The sequence below is a fragment of the Palaemon carinicauda genome, chromosome 28 (genome assembly GCF_036898095.1).
Source record: "Palaemon carinicauda isolate YSFRI2023 chromosome 28, ASM3689809v2, whole genome shotgun sequence".
Lineage (NCBI taxonomy): Eukaryota > Metazoa > Arthropoda > Malacostraca > Decapoda > Palaemonidae > Palaemon > Palaemon carinicauda.
The window spans coordinates 80986641-80998626 of record NC_090752.1 but is presented as its reverse complement, the minus strand read 5'-3'; the positions used below and the strand labels follow the sequence as shown (position 1 = coordinate 80998626).

The window sequence follows — 11986 nt, the reverse complement described above, 5'->3', positions numbered from 1 at the left end:
GCAATGTTCACACCCTACCGAGACAAAAGAAAAGTGGGTGCTCAGGCTAGGTGTGAGTGAGCGGGGTACCTGGCTACCCCTCCTCCTGCTAACTAGCGGTTGGGGTGGTTATCCCTCGCTAAAATCTTATGGCTCGTCGTTCAGCTACACAGAAAGTAATATCACCTATAAATAGCGAGGGTTTGTATAGAGTGATGGAACAATTAAGAGAATTGGTCAGTAAACTTCAGAGATGCATTAAAACCCCAAAAAAGAAAAATAGAAATCATTCAATAAAAACTAACTCTTGAGAAAGAAACCCACTTTTAAATCTATAACAGTATTTCTATGTAGTGCATAAGTGCAAAGACTAATTCTAAATACATACATAAAACACAAGAATACCTACAAAGAGTAGACTCACCGTAAGGTTGTCTACCAGCCATGGGATTGGGTTGAGAACTACCAGTGTTTTTGGAGGAGAGAGATGGGAATTCTGATAAATCCAGCGGTGGAGGTGCTGAGTTACTTCCAAAATTGCTGTGCAACCCCATCATACTGCTTCCACTACTTTTAAAAGGATTATGTTCATACTCCACACTGAAAAAAATACATGAATTACCTATAACTAAATTGAGAATAGATTCCTAGTTCAACAAAACAACACTATTTAGTCATGAGAGAAATTAGATAAATGGCTAACTTTCCAAACCTCAGTTATATAAATCCCCAATTAATGCTTGGGATAACAAGCAGTAAAAGTAGAACATAATAAACCACTGTAAACAGTTGTTTATTCCTAATTTTAAAGCATCTTGTTTACTGTTCAGCAATTACTGGACTATTTGATGGACTATTTTAGGCATTAACTATGTAATAGTTACCTGATAGAACTACTTGAGAAAGGTTTGAGATAAACTAGCAGTGAAGGTAAAATATGGAATAGTATTTGTTAATGGATTTTTTTTTCACTTAATCTAAAGCACCTTGTTTACTATATAAGAATATTTGGAAGGTCTTAAATGTTTCAAAGAAATATTAACAGCTCAAGTCATCTACATCAATGGCCTTTATTTCCTAAAATATCTTAACCCTTTGACCCCCAGGCTTTTTGGAAATTTCCAAACCTTAACCCCCAGGGGGTTATTTTTTTCCCAGCACATTTTGCAGTATATTTTTTTTTAAAATTGCTCTAACAGTCTTAATTTTTGTCATAGAGAGGTCAGGTTGGTCTCATTCTCTTGGAAAATGCCTGAATTTTCTCAAAAAAAAATATAAAAAATATGAAAAAAAAAAAAATTTTTATAGCATTTTTTTGCAAGGACGTACCGGTACGTCCATGGGGGTAAAGGGATGGGTTTTGTGAAACGTACCAGTACGTCCTTTGGGGGTAAAAGGGTTAAGTGTAACAGGTAGATAGTGTTCCTTGGAATAGGAGCAGTACAATAACTGGTAATTTGAAATTATGAATTTTACTAACACCACCAATAATAAAATTTGAAGCTGACTTAGCATTCTCTTGAAGGAGTCTAAGATGTGTGCATGATCATTGGAAAATATTATACAAAAAAAAAAGCTTGCTTAGAATGCTACAATCAGCCACTAAATGTGCATTAGCTATGTCTGAAAACAAAGCCACAACTCTACTAATAAGAATATTATATAAAAGACAAGTAGCCTACTCTGAGAAGAAACTTTCATTCGAAGAAACAAATACCTAAATACTTTAGGACTAAGCTAACTTTTATAATGTCATTATCATAAGTATAGCAAATGAGGACACTGCCTGTTATTAGTTTACCTATCTCATGCTAGGACAACATTGGCCATCCAGCCACTTGTAAGCCAGAAAACCGTATTTTATATATCCATAACACAGCTCATGGATTGAAGGTTAATGTTAGTATGAATGTAACAATGCTTTCTATATTTTTCAAAACATTTTCACTTGACTTTAAATTGAGCATGAGAAATGCTATTCTATCTATTGACCTTAAAATACATTGTATAGGGATAGTACTGCAATTATAACATTTATATATCTGGATAAAAAGATCAACCTCTAATGACCAACTTTGTGATCACACACACTTTAATAATAACGGCTATCAGAATACCAATCCTAGCACTACCCACAATTACTTTTTATTTTACCTGTACTTATTTTCCTTTGGCAATCCTCAAGCTCAAGCCGCCTGCCACTTGTTAAAATGAAACTCAGGCCAATGCTTAATGGAAATGGAAAAAAAACTAATCAAAGTTGCACTATTATCCTTTAAAACCGACACCAGTATCCATCACCATCATCTTTTCCACCGTTACCCCAACACCAATGATTAGGATTATAAAATTTAGGCCTCATGCCAAGCACTGGGGTATTGGGGAAGCAACTGCAAATCTTTCCTTTCTTATAAAATTTCCTCACACATGACAATTTACTGACACATTTATCTAAAAGAAGAAGCAAAAACCAAAAGATAGAAACACACAAATGAGGACACTGGAAGTACGTCTGCCCTTTCTGGCGGCTGAAAACAAAGTGGGAGCAAGGTGGCTAACCAGCCACCCTCCAGCATCTACTGATACCTTGTTAAATTTCAACAAGATTAATATGAAGTAATTTTTATTTTCCTAACTACAAGAAATCAAGTTCTTTACCCCGAGATATGATTCAGCATTGAGCTGGTTTTGACATAAAAACTTTTATGCAAGGTTTTGATCCTCCGCTAGTTAGAGGGGATATACCAACTAATCCACTCACGCACTCACCCAGTGACTACACTTCATTTTCTATTGCAGGCGGGACTTCTAGGGGGTAGGATGGGTGGGACTAGCTAAATTATCAAGCCAAGTATTATACCCCCTGTGGCCGCGGGGGCATAAAAACAATTAGAATACCGCCAACGTTATCCCTGCGTGTCATAAGAGGCGACTAAAAGGGACGGGACAAGGGGGCTGGGAACCCCCTCTCCTGTATCTACATCCTGTGAGACATCGACAAAGACATGGAGCTGGGGGGAGAGTGACTGCTCCCCGCACTCTAGTTTTGGGGTGTTTGAATGTGCGTGGATGTAGTACGATAGAGAGTAAAAGATGTGAAATTGGAAGTATGTTTAGGAATAGAAGGATGGATGTATTGGCCTTGTGTGAGACGAAGATAAAAGGAAAGGGTGAAGTGATGTTTGGGGAAATGTCTGGTAGAGTGTCTGGGATTGAAAGGGGAAGAGCGAGAGAGGGTGTGGCTTTATTGCTGAGTGAATGGATGACAGGTAAAGTACTGGAATGGAAGGGGATATCATCTAAGGTTAATGTGGGTAAGGGTTAGGTTGGGTAGGGAATGTTGGGCATTTGTCAGTGTGTATGGGCCAGGTAGTGAGAAAAGGGAAGAGCAGAATGAGTTCTGGAATGAATTAACTAGGTGTGTAGAAGGACTGGGTAGAAGGAATTGTGTAGTTGTCATGGGTGACTTAAATTCTAGAGTGGGCGCTGGAGAGGTAGAAGGTGTCATTGGGAAGTATGGCGTACCAGGTGAAAAAGTGTGATGAGAGACTGGTAGATATGTGTGTTGAGCAAGAGATGGTGATAAGTAATAGCTTTTTCAAAAAGAAAGATAAAAATAAGTATACATGGGTAAGAGTGGAAAATGGAAGAGTAGTAGAAAGGGCATTAATGGATTATGTGTTGATAACTAAAAGAATGTTTGGAAGATTGAAAGACGTGCATGTGTTTAGGGGTATGGCTAACAGTATGTCTGATCATTTTTTGGTGGAAGGAAAATTAGTTGTAGCAAAAGAGTTGGGGAATAGAGTAGGTGGATGTAAAAGAGAGCTAGTGAGGGTTGAAGAGCTAATAAAACTAGGGGTAAAAAGTAAATATCAGGAAAGGTTGAAAATGACATATGACGAAGTGAAAGTAAGAGAAACTGGCAATTTAGAGGAGGAGTGGAAGTTAGTAAAAGAAAATTTTGTTGGGATTGCAAGTGATGTGTGTGGCAAGAAGGTTGTTGGAGGCAGCATGAGGAAGGGCAGTGAATGGTGGAATGAAGGAGTGAAGGTAAAAGTGGAAGAGAAAAAGAGGGCTTTTGAAGAATGGCTGCAGAGTAATAGTATAGAGAAGTATGAAAAATATAGAGAGAAAAATGTGGAAGTAAAGCGCAAGGTACGTGAGGCAAAGAGGGCAGCTGACCTGAGGTGGGGTAAGGGATTGGGTCATTCATATGAAGAGAATAAGAAGAAGTTTTGGAAAGAAGTGAAGAGAGTAAGGAAGGCTGGCTCAAGAATTGAAGAGACAGTGAAAGATGGAAATGGAAGGTTGTTAAAAGGAGAGGAGGCAGGGAAAAGGTGGGCGGAATATTTTGAAAGTTTACTGAATGTTGAGGATAATAGGGAGGCAGATATAATTGCTGTTGCAGGTGTTGAGGTGCCAGTGATGGGAGATGAGAATGAGAGAGAGATTACACTAGATGAAGTGAGGAGAGCACTAGATAAAACGAGAGTAGGAAAAGCATCTGGTATGGATGGTGTGAGAGCTGAGATGTTGAAGGAAGGGGGTGTGACTGTACTTGAATGGTTGGTGAGATTGTTTAATATGTGTTTTGTGTTGTCAATGGTACCAGTAGATTGGGTTTGTGCATGTATTGTACCACTATACAGTATAAGGGTAAGGGAGATGTGCATGAGTGTTGTAATTTAAGAGGTATTAGTTTGTTAAGCGTAGTTGGAAAAGTATATGGCAGAGTAATGATTAATAGGATCAAGGATAAAACAGAGAATGCAATCTTAGAAGTACAGGGTGGTTTTAGAAGAGGTAGGGGTTGTATGAATCAGATTTTCACAGTAAGGCAGATATGCGAGAAATATTTAGCAAAAGGTAAGGAGGTGTATGTTGCGTTTATGGGTCTGGAGAAAGCGTATGATATAGTTGATAGGGAAGCAATGTAGAATGTGATGAGGTTATATGGAGTTGGTGGAAGGTGGTTGCAAGCAGTGAAAAGTTTCTACAAAGGTAGTAAAGCATGTGTTAGGATAGGAAATGAAGTGAGTGATTGGTTTCCGGTGAGAGTGGGGCTGAGACAGGGATGTGTGATGTCGCCGTGGTTGTTTAACTTGTATGTTGATGGAGCGGTGAGAGAGGTGAATGCCCGAGTGCTTGGACGAGGATTAAAACTGGTAAACGAGAATGACCATGAATGGGAGGTAAATCAGTTGTTGTTTGCGGATGATACTGTACCGGTTGCAGACACAGAAGAGAAGCTTGGCCAATTAGTGACAGAATTTGGAAGAGTGTGTGAGAAAAGGAAATTGAGAGTTAATGTGGGTAAGAGTAAGGTTATGAGATGTACGAGAAGGGAAGGTGGTGCAAGGTTGAATGTCATGTTGAATGGAGAGTTACTTGAGGAGGTGTATCAGTTTAAGTACTTGAGGTCTGTTGTTGCAGCAAATGGTGGAGTGGATGCAGATGTACGTCAGAGAGTGAATGAAGGTTGCAAAGTGTTGGGGGCGGTTAAGGGAGTAGTAAAAAATAGAGGGTTGGGCATGAATGTAAAGAGAGTTCTATATGAGAAAGTGATTGTACCAACTGTGATGTATGGATCGGAGTTGTGGGGAATGAAAGTGATGGAGAGACAGAAATTGAATGTGTTTGAGATGTAGTGTCTAAGGAGTATGGCTGGTGTATCTCGAGTAGATAGGGTTAGGAACGAAGTGGTGAGAGTGAGACCGGGTGTAAGAAATGAGTTAGCAGCTAGAGTGGATATGAATGTGTTGAGGTGGTTTGGCCATGTTGAGAGAATGGAAAATGGCTGTCTGCTTAAGAAGGTGATGAATGCAAGAGTTGATGGGAGAAGTACAAGAGGAAGGCCAAGGTTTGGGTGGATGGATGGAGTGAAGGAAGCTCTGGGAGATAGGAGGATAGATGTGAGAGAGGCAAGAGAGCATGCTAGAAATAGGAATGAATGGCGAGCGATTGTGATGCAGTTCCGGTAGGCCCTGCTGCTTCCTCCGATGCCTTAGATGACCGCGGAGGTACCAGCAGTAGGGGATTCAGCATTATGAAGCTTCATCTGTGGTGGATAATGTGGGAGGGTGGGCTGTGGCACCCTAGCAGTACCAGCTGAACTTGGTTGAGTCCCTTGTTAGGCTGGGAGGAACGTAGAGACTAGAGGTGACCACCCCCCTTTTTTTTTTTTTTTCATTTGTTGATGTCGGCTACCCCCCAAAATTGGGGGAAGTGCCTTAGTATATGTATGTATGTACTTACCTCGAACTACTTTCTTAGGAGTATCTGGGATATCCTCCTATCCAACCAGAGTTTTGTGTAGTTTACCCTAAACCCATTTTCAATGAGGGGTAACCTCAGGCGGAGTGATACGCGCCCTGAGGCTAACCCCGGGTCAGAGAGCATGCCTGCTCAGGTCTCGACCTCCAGTAAGTTCTTGACAGCTAAGGTCTCTAAGGACACCAGGGGACACTTGGGGAAGGCACGGTGGGCCATTACCCGAAAGTAGTTCGAGGTAAGTACTGTTAGGAAAAATACAAATTACCTAAAATTTGTGATTTGTTCCAACACGAAGCACTTACCTCGAACTACTTTCTTAGGAGACTTATACTTAAGGAGGTGGGTGTGGCCCTACAAGTTCTTGAGACCGTGCTTTTGGAAAATCCAGAGACCTAGAAAGGAGGCTAGGTCGTGTTAACCCCATAGAAAATCGATCGAGAGGAAACTACACAAAAACTCACCCTAGTGTCTAAGAAACTCAACTGTGCAAGAAATCCTAGGGGACATGTCTTCCTCTTGTTGAGGTACTTGTCTCTGGCTCAGGGCCCTCTCAGAGCCCACTTGAAGAGGAAAAAGGTAAAGAAGGTACAAGGGGGTTTAAGGAACGAACCTGTGTCTCTTGTGCTTGTTACCCGCGGTTATCACTGAGGCTATGCCTTTAAACCGTTTGGAGCGCGGAAACGACGGTACCTATCGAGAACCCGTCCAGGGATCTTCTTGAATAGTCCTTCAAATAGTGAGCCGTGAAGGTAGACTGGTTGGCCCAGGTGCCTGCCCTTAGGATCTGTCCCACTGCCATATTCTTCTTGAAGGCCCATGTAGTACTCAGGCCCCTAATGTCATGGGGCTTGGGTTTCCCCGGCAGGGGGATTCCTGCCTTACTGTAGGCCCTGATGATGACCTGCCGCAACCAGAAGGAGATGGTATTCTTCTAGACTGGCTTCTTCACGAGGCCTGTGGAAACAAAAAGACTTTTGATCCCCGGCCGGAGTTTTGCTGCCCTTTCCAAGTATTTCCTCACTGCCCTGACAGGGCATAGGCGCAAATCCTTCACGTCATCCGACCGGGGGATTGCCAGAATTGAGAAACCTTCAAATCTGGGGTCCCACACGGCAGGGTTCTGGGTCTTAGCTACGAAGGAAGGGACGAATTTGAACGTGACTTCTCGCCAACCTTTCGAGTGAGCCACTTCGTAGGACAGACCATGAATCTCGCATACCCGTTTAGCTGACGCTAACGCCAGCAAGAAAACCGTCTTGAGAGTGAGATCCTTTATCCACAATGTCTTTCAGGGGCTCGAACGGAGGTTCGGATAACATTTTCAGGACCCTTGCCACGTCCCATTGTGGGACCTTCACAGCTTGCGGGGAGCATGATTGCTCAAAGCTCTTAATGAGCATTGAGATATGTCTGGAGTTACCCAGGTCTAGGCCTTTCAGGAGAAAAACTTGGCCCAGAGCAGTGCGGACTCCCTTGATGGCTGGGATGGACATGTTGACCAAGTCCCTGAGGTAAACTAGGAAGTCCGCTACTTGCGGGATGGAGGCCTACGGGGGCCTAATGTCCCTAGTGGCGCACCATTTGGTAAAGGTGGCCCACTTAGCCTGGTATACAGCTGTCGTTGACCGTCTCAGGTAGCCCGACATCCTCGTTGCTGTACTCGAGGAATAGCCTTCCCTCCTCAGGAGGCGCTCGATAACATCAACGCGTGAAGGCGGAGGGACCGGGGATTCTCGTGGAATCTTTGGAAGTGTGGTTGCCGGAGAAGGTCTGGCCTGTCCGGAAGGGGCCAGGGCAGCTGTTGTGCTAACTCCCTTAGGTCCACGAACCATTCTCTCTCCGGCCACCTGGGCACTACCAAAGTCATCCATAGGTTGTCCGTCCTTCTTACTCTGTTGAGGACCTGCCTGAGCATCCCGAAGGGGGGAAAAGCGTACACGTTGAGATTGTCCCAAGGATGTTGGAAGGCGTTCTCGAACGCCGCTTTTGGGTCTGGGACAGGAGAACAGAACATGGGGAGCTGCGTGTTCAGCCTTGTTGCAAAGAGGTCCATCACCGGAGAACCCCATTTCTGAATGACGGACCTGGCTACTTCCGGGTGTAGAGACCATTCAGACCCTACCACTTGCCCCATCCTGCTGAGGCCGTCGGCGAGGACGTTCCTTTTCCCTGGAATGAACCTTGCTGAGATTCTTATCTGCTCCCCTTCGGCCCATTCCAGAAGTTGTAACGTGAGGACGCACAGCTCCTTCGACCTTAGGCCTCCCTGTTTCTTTATGTAAGCTACTACTGTGGCGTTGTCGCACATCGATGCCACGGTGTTTCCCCGGAGTAGGTGTACAAATTCCTGGCACGCTCTTTGTACTGCCCTCATCTCTAGTACGTTTATGTGCTGGGTCTTCTCTAAGGCTGTCCAGTTCCCTCTTGCTGATTTCCCTATGAGATGGGCACCCCACCCCTCCTTCGATGCGTCCGTGAACAGAAGCATCTCCGGAGGGTCGGCTGCAAAGGCCATCCCTTTGAGGGTGTTCGTCCAGCAGCTCCACCATTCCAGGACCCGTTTCGTGTTCGGGAACACCGGGACCACTCTGTGGGGGGAATCCGTTTGGTTCCAGCTTTCCTTTAGGTTCCATTGGACCTTCCTGAGCTTTAGCCTGCCCTGGGGGACCAGTTTCTCCAATGACACAAGGTGGCCTATCAGTCTTTGCCAGTCCTTCGCTCTCCTGGGTTGGTCCGTCAGGAAGGGGCGGAGGACCTGGTCTAAGTTGTCCAGCCTGTCGGCGGAGGGGAAGGCTTTCACTAACCGGGAATCCAGAACCATTCCGAGGTAGGTCGTCCTGGTGGAGGGTATCAGTTGGGACTTCTTTAGGTTGATGGTGATCACCAGAACGTTGCAGAACCGCAGCAACATCGCGCCTTGCTCCTTCCGTACTTCCTCTGAGGCTGAAAGTAACAACCAGTCGTCCAGGTAATGAATCAGGCGAATGCCCTGTTCGTGTGCCCAGACTGAGACCGTTGTGAAGACTTGGGGGGCAGTGGACAGCCCGAAGCAGAGGGTCTTGAACTGCAACGTTTGGTTCTCCCATTTTACCCGTAGGTACTTCCTGCTGGAGGGATGAACCGGGATTTGGAAGTAAACATCCTTGAGATCTACTGACATCATGAAGTCCCCTTCTCTCAAGGACGCCAAGACTGATTTCGGAGTGTCCATTTTGAAGTCGGTCTTGCAGATGAACTTGTTGAGGACTGAGAGGTCTATGACCGGTCTCCATCCTCATGTCGCTTTCTCCACCAGGAACAGCCTGCTGTAGAACCCCAGACCTGGGTCCTGGACAGGTTCCATTGCCCCTTTTGCCAACATCGCTGAGACCTCTCCCTGCAGAGCTGTCGGTTTCAAGGGATCCTTGGGGGCTAGCCACTCCGCCTGCTGGTCTGGCATCAGAGGTGGAGGGTCCACTAGGAAGGGCAACCTGTACCCCTCCTTCAGTACTGTCACGGTCCACGGATCTGCTCCGTGTACTTCCCATGCTTGCCAAGAACGTTTGAGGCATCCCCCCACCTGAGGCTTCGGCAGGAGAAGGGGGCCTCCCTCCCTATCTTCTCCTTGAGGAGCAACCTGAGCGCCCTCTTCTGGACGTCGCGAATGACGGCCTATAGGCGGCTTGGGTAGAGGCTGATCCCCTACGGGAGGGCTGAGACGACTGGGACCATGTTGTTGTCGAGTTGTCTCTCCTAGCCTGGCTAGGAGCGGGCCGAGGAAGGCGAGGCACATCAACGGAGGACCTTCTGAACGTCGCCCTTCTGACCGGGTTGGGCCTGGTCTCGAACGGTTCCTTCAGCCTCCGAACTCTCTCCATCGATTCCTCCGCTGCCTTCGGGGGAAAGATCGAGTCGTCCCACAGGGTCAGGTTCCTCAGAGATCTGGCAGCCTCCTAGTCAGCTTGCTTAAGATGTTGTCCCTCCTTCGTAGGACCCAATTGGCGGACAGGGCTAGCGACTGGTAGGATAGGAATTTCAGGGTCTTACCTTCCGAACTGATAAGTTCTTTGAGTAAGGCCTGGGTCTCCGGTACAGTCAGGTCGTAGGATGACTGTACACCCACCAGGGTGGAGGCCCACCAGTCCAGCCAGGAGGAGACGTTGACTAGGTCCTTCGAGATCTCCTCCATCATGACCAGCTCCGAAGGAGAGAAGCAGATCGGAGCCGTGGACGCCCTTTCTTCCGAGGCTCCCTGCCCCAACACGGTGAGTGCTGGCTCCAGTGCACAGGTGCCCGTTCGCTGTCCCTCTGGGAGGTAGAACTTGCTCTGGGACTTCAGGCCCTGGAGCAGCTTGGCTCTTGGGCGCCTCGGCGTGGTTGGCCACGATCCTGTCCACATGGACTCTTCCCAACTTAATGTCCCCGCTAAAGGAAGAGCCAAGGAGGGGCGCTGCTGGACCGGGGCGTCCACTATCCTGTTGAAGCTGGACCGCCATGCATCTTCGGAGGAGGGTTCCGGCACGTCCAGCCTGTGGTGACTTCTGATGAGGCCTATCACCCTACGATAGGCCGATAGCTCCGCTGCCGACCCCTCTTCATGGTCGTCGAGATCCTCCGACGAGCGCGCTGACACATGTGACGGGGGTACTCCGACGGAGGACCTCACACGTGGGGGAGTCCTGGACCGACGCTCTCGCGGGGGTTCACATCGAAGGACGGGCATCGCCGTCGGGACGGGGGCCTCCATCCTGGGTCCAACATCTCTTCCGGAGGTTCTCGAATCTGCGGGCCTGCCCGTCGAGGAAAGCCGAGGGCTGCGCTCGTGACGAGCTAGGTGGCCTTTGGAGGTCAGGACTTGGCTGCCAGACCGAAGGGGCGACTCTCTCCGCTGGACGGATGGAGCCGGAACCTTCACTGTCTTACGCCTGTTGACTGGAACCTGCCATCGGGTGCCGCTGCTGCCGGAGGAGTATCTATCCGGGGAGCTCGTCCTCGGATGCCAACTTGAAGGGCCCAGCGCCGCAGCTAGCTCCAGCAGCCTGTCGTGGTGAACCATCACCCACTCACTGCTCTTGGGGGATCATGGGCGCCGACTCTCGTGGCGTGACCTCGAGGGGGAGCGAGAGCGTGACAACTTCTTGCGGGACTTCTCCCTTCGTCTCCTGAGCTTCCTCAGCGCCTCGTCCTCCGAAGAGCAGGAAAGCTCCTCCACTGAGGAGACTGACGACTTATAGGCCCTCTTCGAAGGCCTCGCCTCCCTCGTTGGTGAAGGAGGATTCCTACGACGCTCCGTGGAAGACGACGCCTGCAAAAACACCTCTGGGAAAACGGCCGACGGCGCTGGGGGGAGCGAGGAGGCTCTCCCGTGGGAGACCAGGTCCCGAAGTCTTCCTCCATCCTCATCGGGGACCTGAAGGGCGTCTTAGGGGGAACCCACACAGTGGGGGTCCGATGGCGGGGAAAGCTCCTTCTCGACGTCGCCCTCGGCTGCTGAGCCGCCTAAAAAACACGCCCAAGAGGCTGGAGAGGAATTAGTAACATTTTTTCCCCCACATGGGGTCATCTGAGGAGACGTGACCTGCAGGCACCAGGCCACCGTCTCCCGAAAACACTCCCGCCCCTCACTCGCCTGGAATGACGCCACAACACCACTGTCTTGAAGTTCAGACTCTTGGGGAAGGGCCGCGGGCCTCTTCCCTGCAACGGACTTACCTCGTCCCCTACTCTGGGTAGGGGAAGTTGGAAGAGAAGC

At 47.7% G+C, this 11986-nt stretch overlaps 1 protein-coding gene across 6 annotated transcripts in view; it reads right to left on the bottom strand.

Annotated features, from left to right (window-relative positions):
- LOC137621675 (CCR4-NOT transcription complex subunit 2-like) overlaps nucleotides 1–11986 on the bottom strand; it is a 218223-nt gene that overhangs the window by 112044 nt on the left and 94193 nt on the right. For 5 of the 6 annotated variants that reach the window (XM_068352182.1, XM_068352179.1, XM_068352184.1 and 2 more), the window contains exon 3: nucleotides 389–579. In XM_068352182.1, coding sequence (XP_068208283.1) covers nucleotides 389–579 — 191 coding nt within the window. The remainder of the gene's footprint in view (nucleotides 1–388; nucleotides 580–11986) is intronic. The other variant, XM_068352183.1, reaches the window with a different exon arrangement.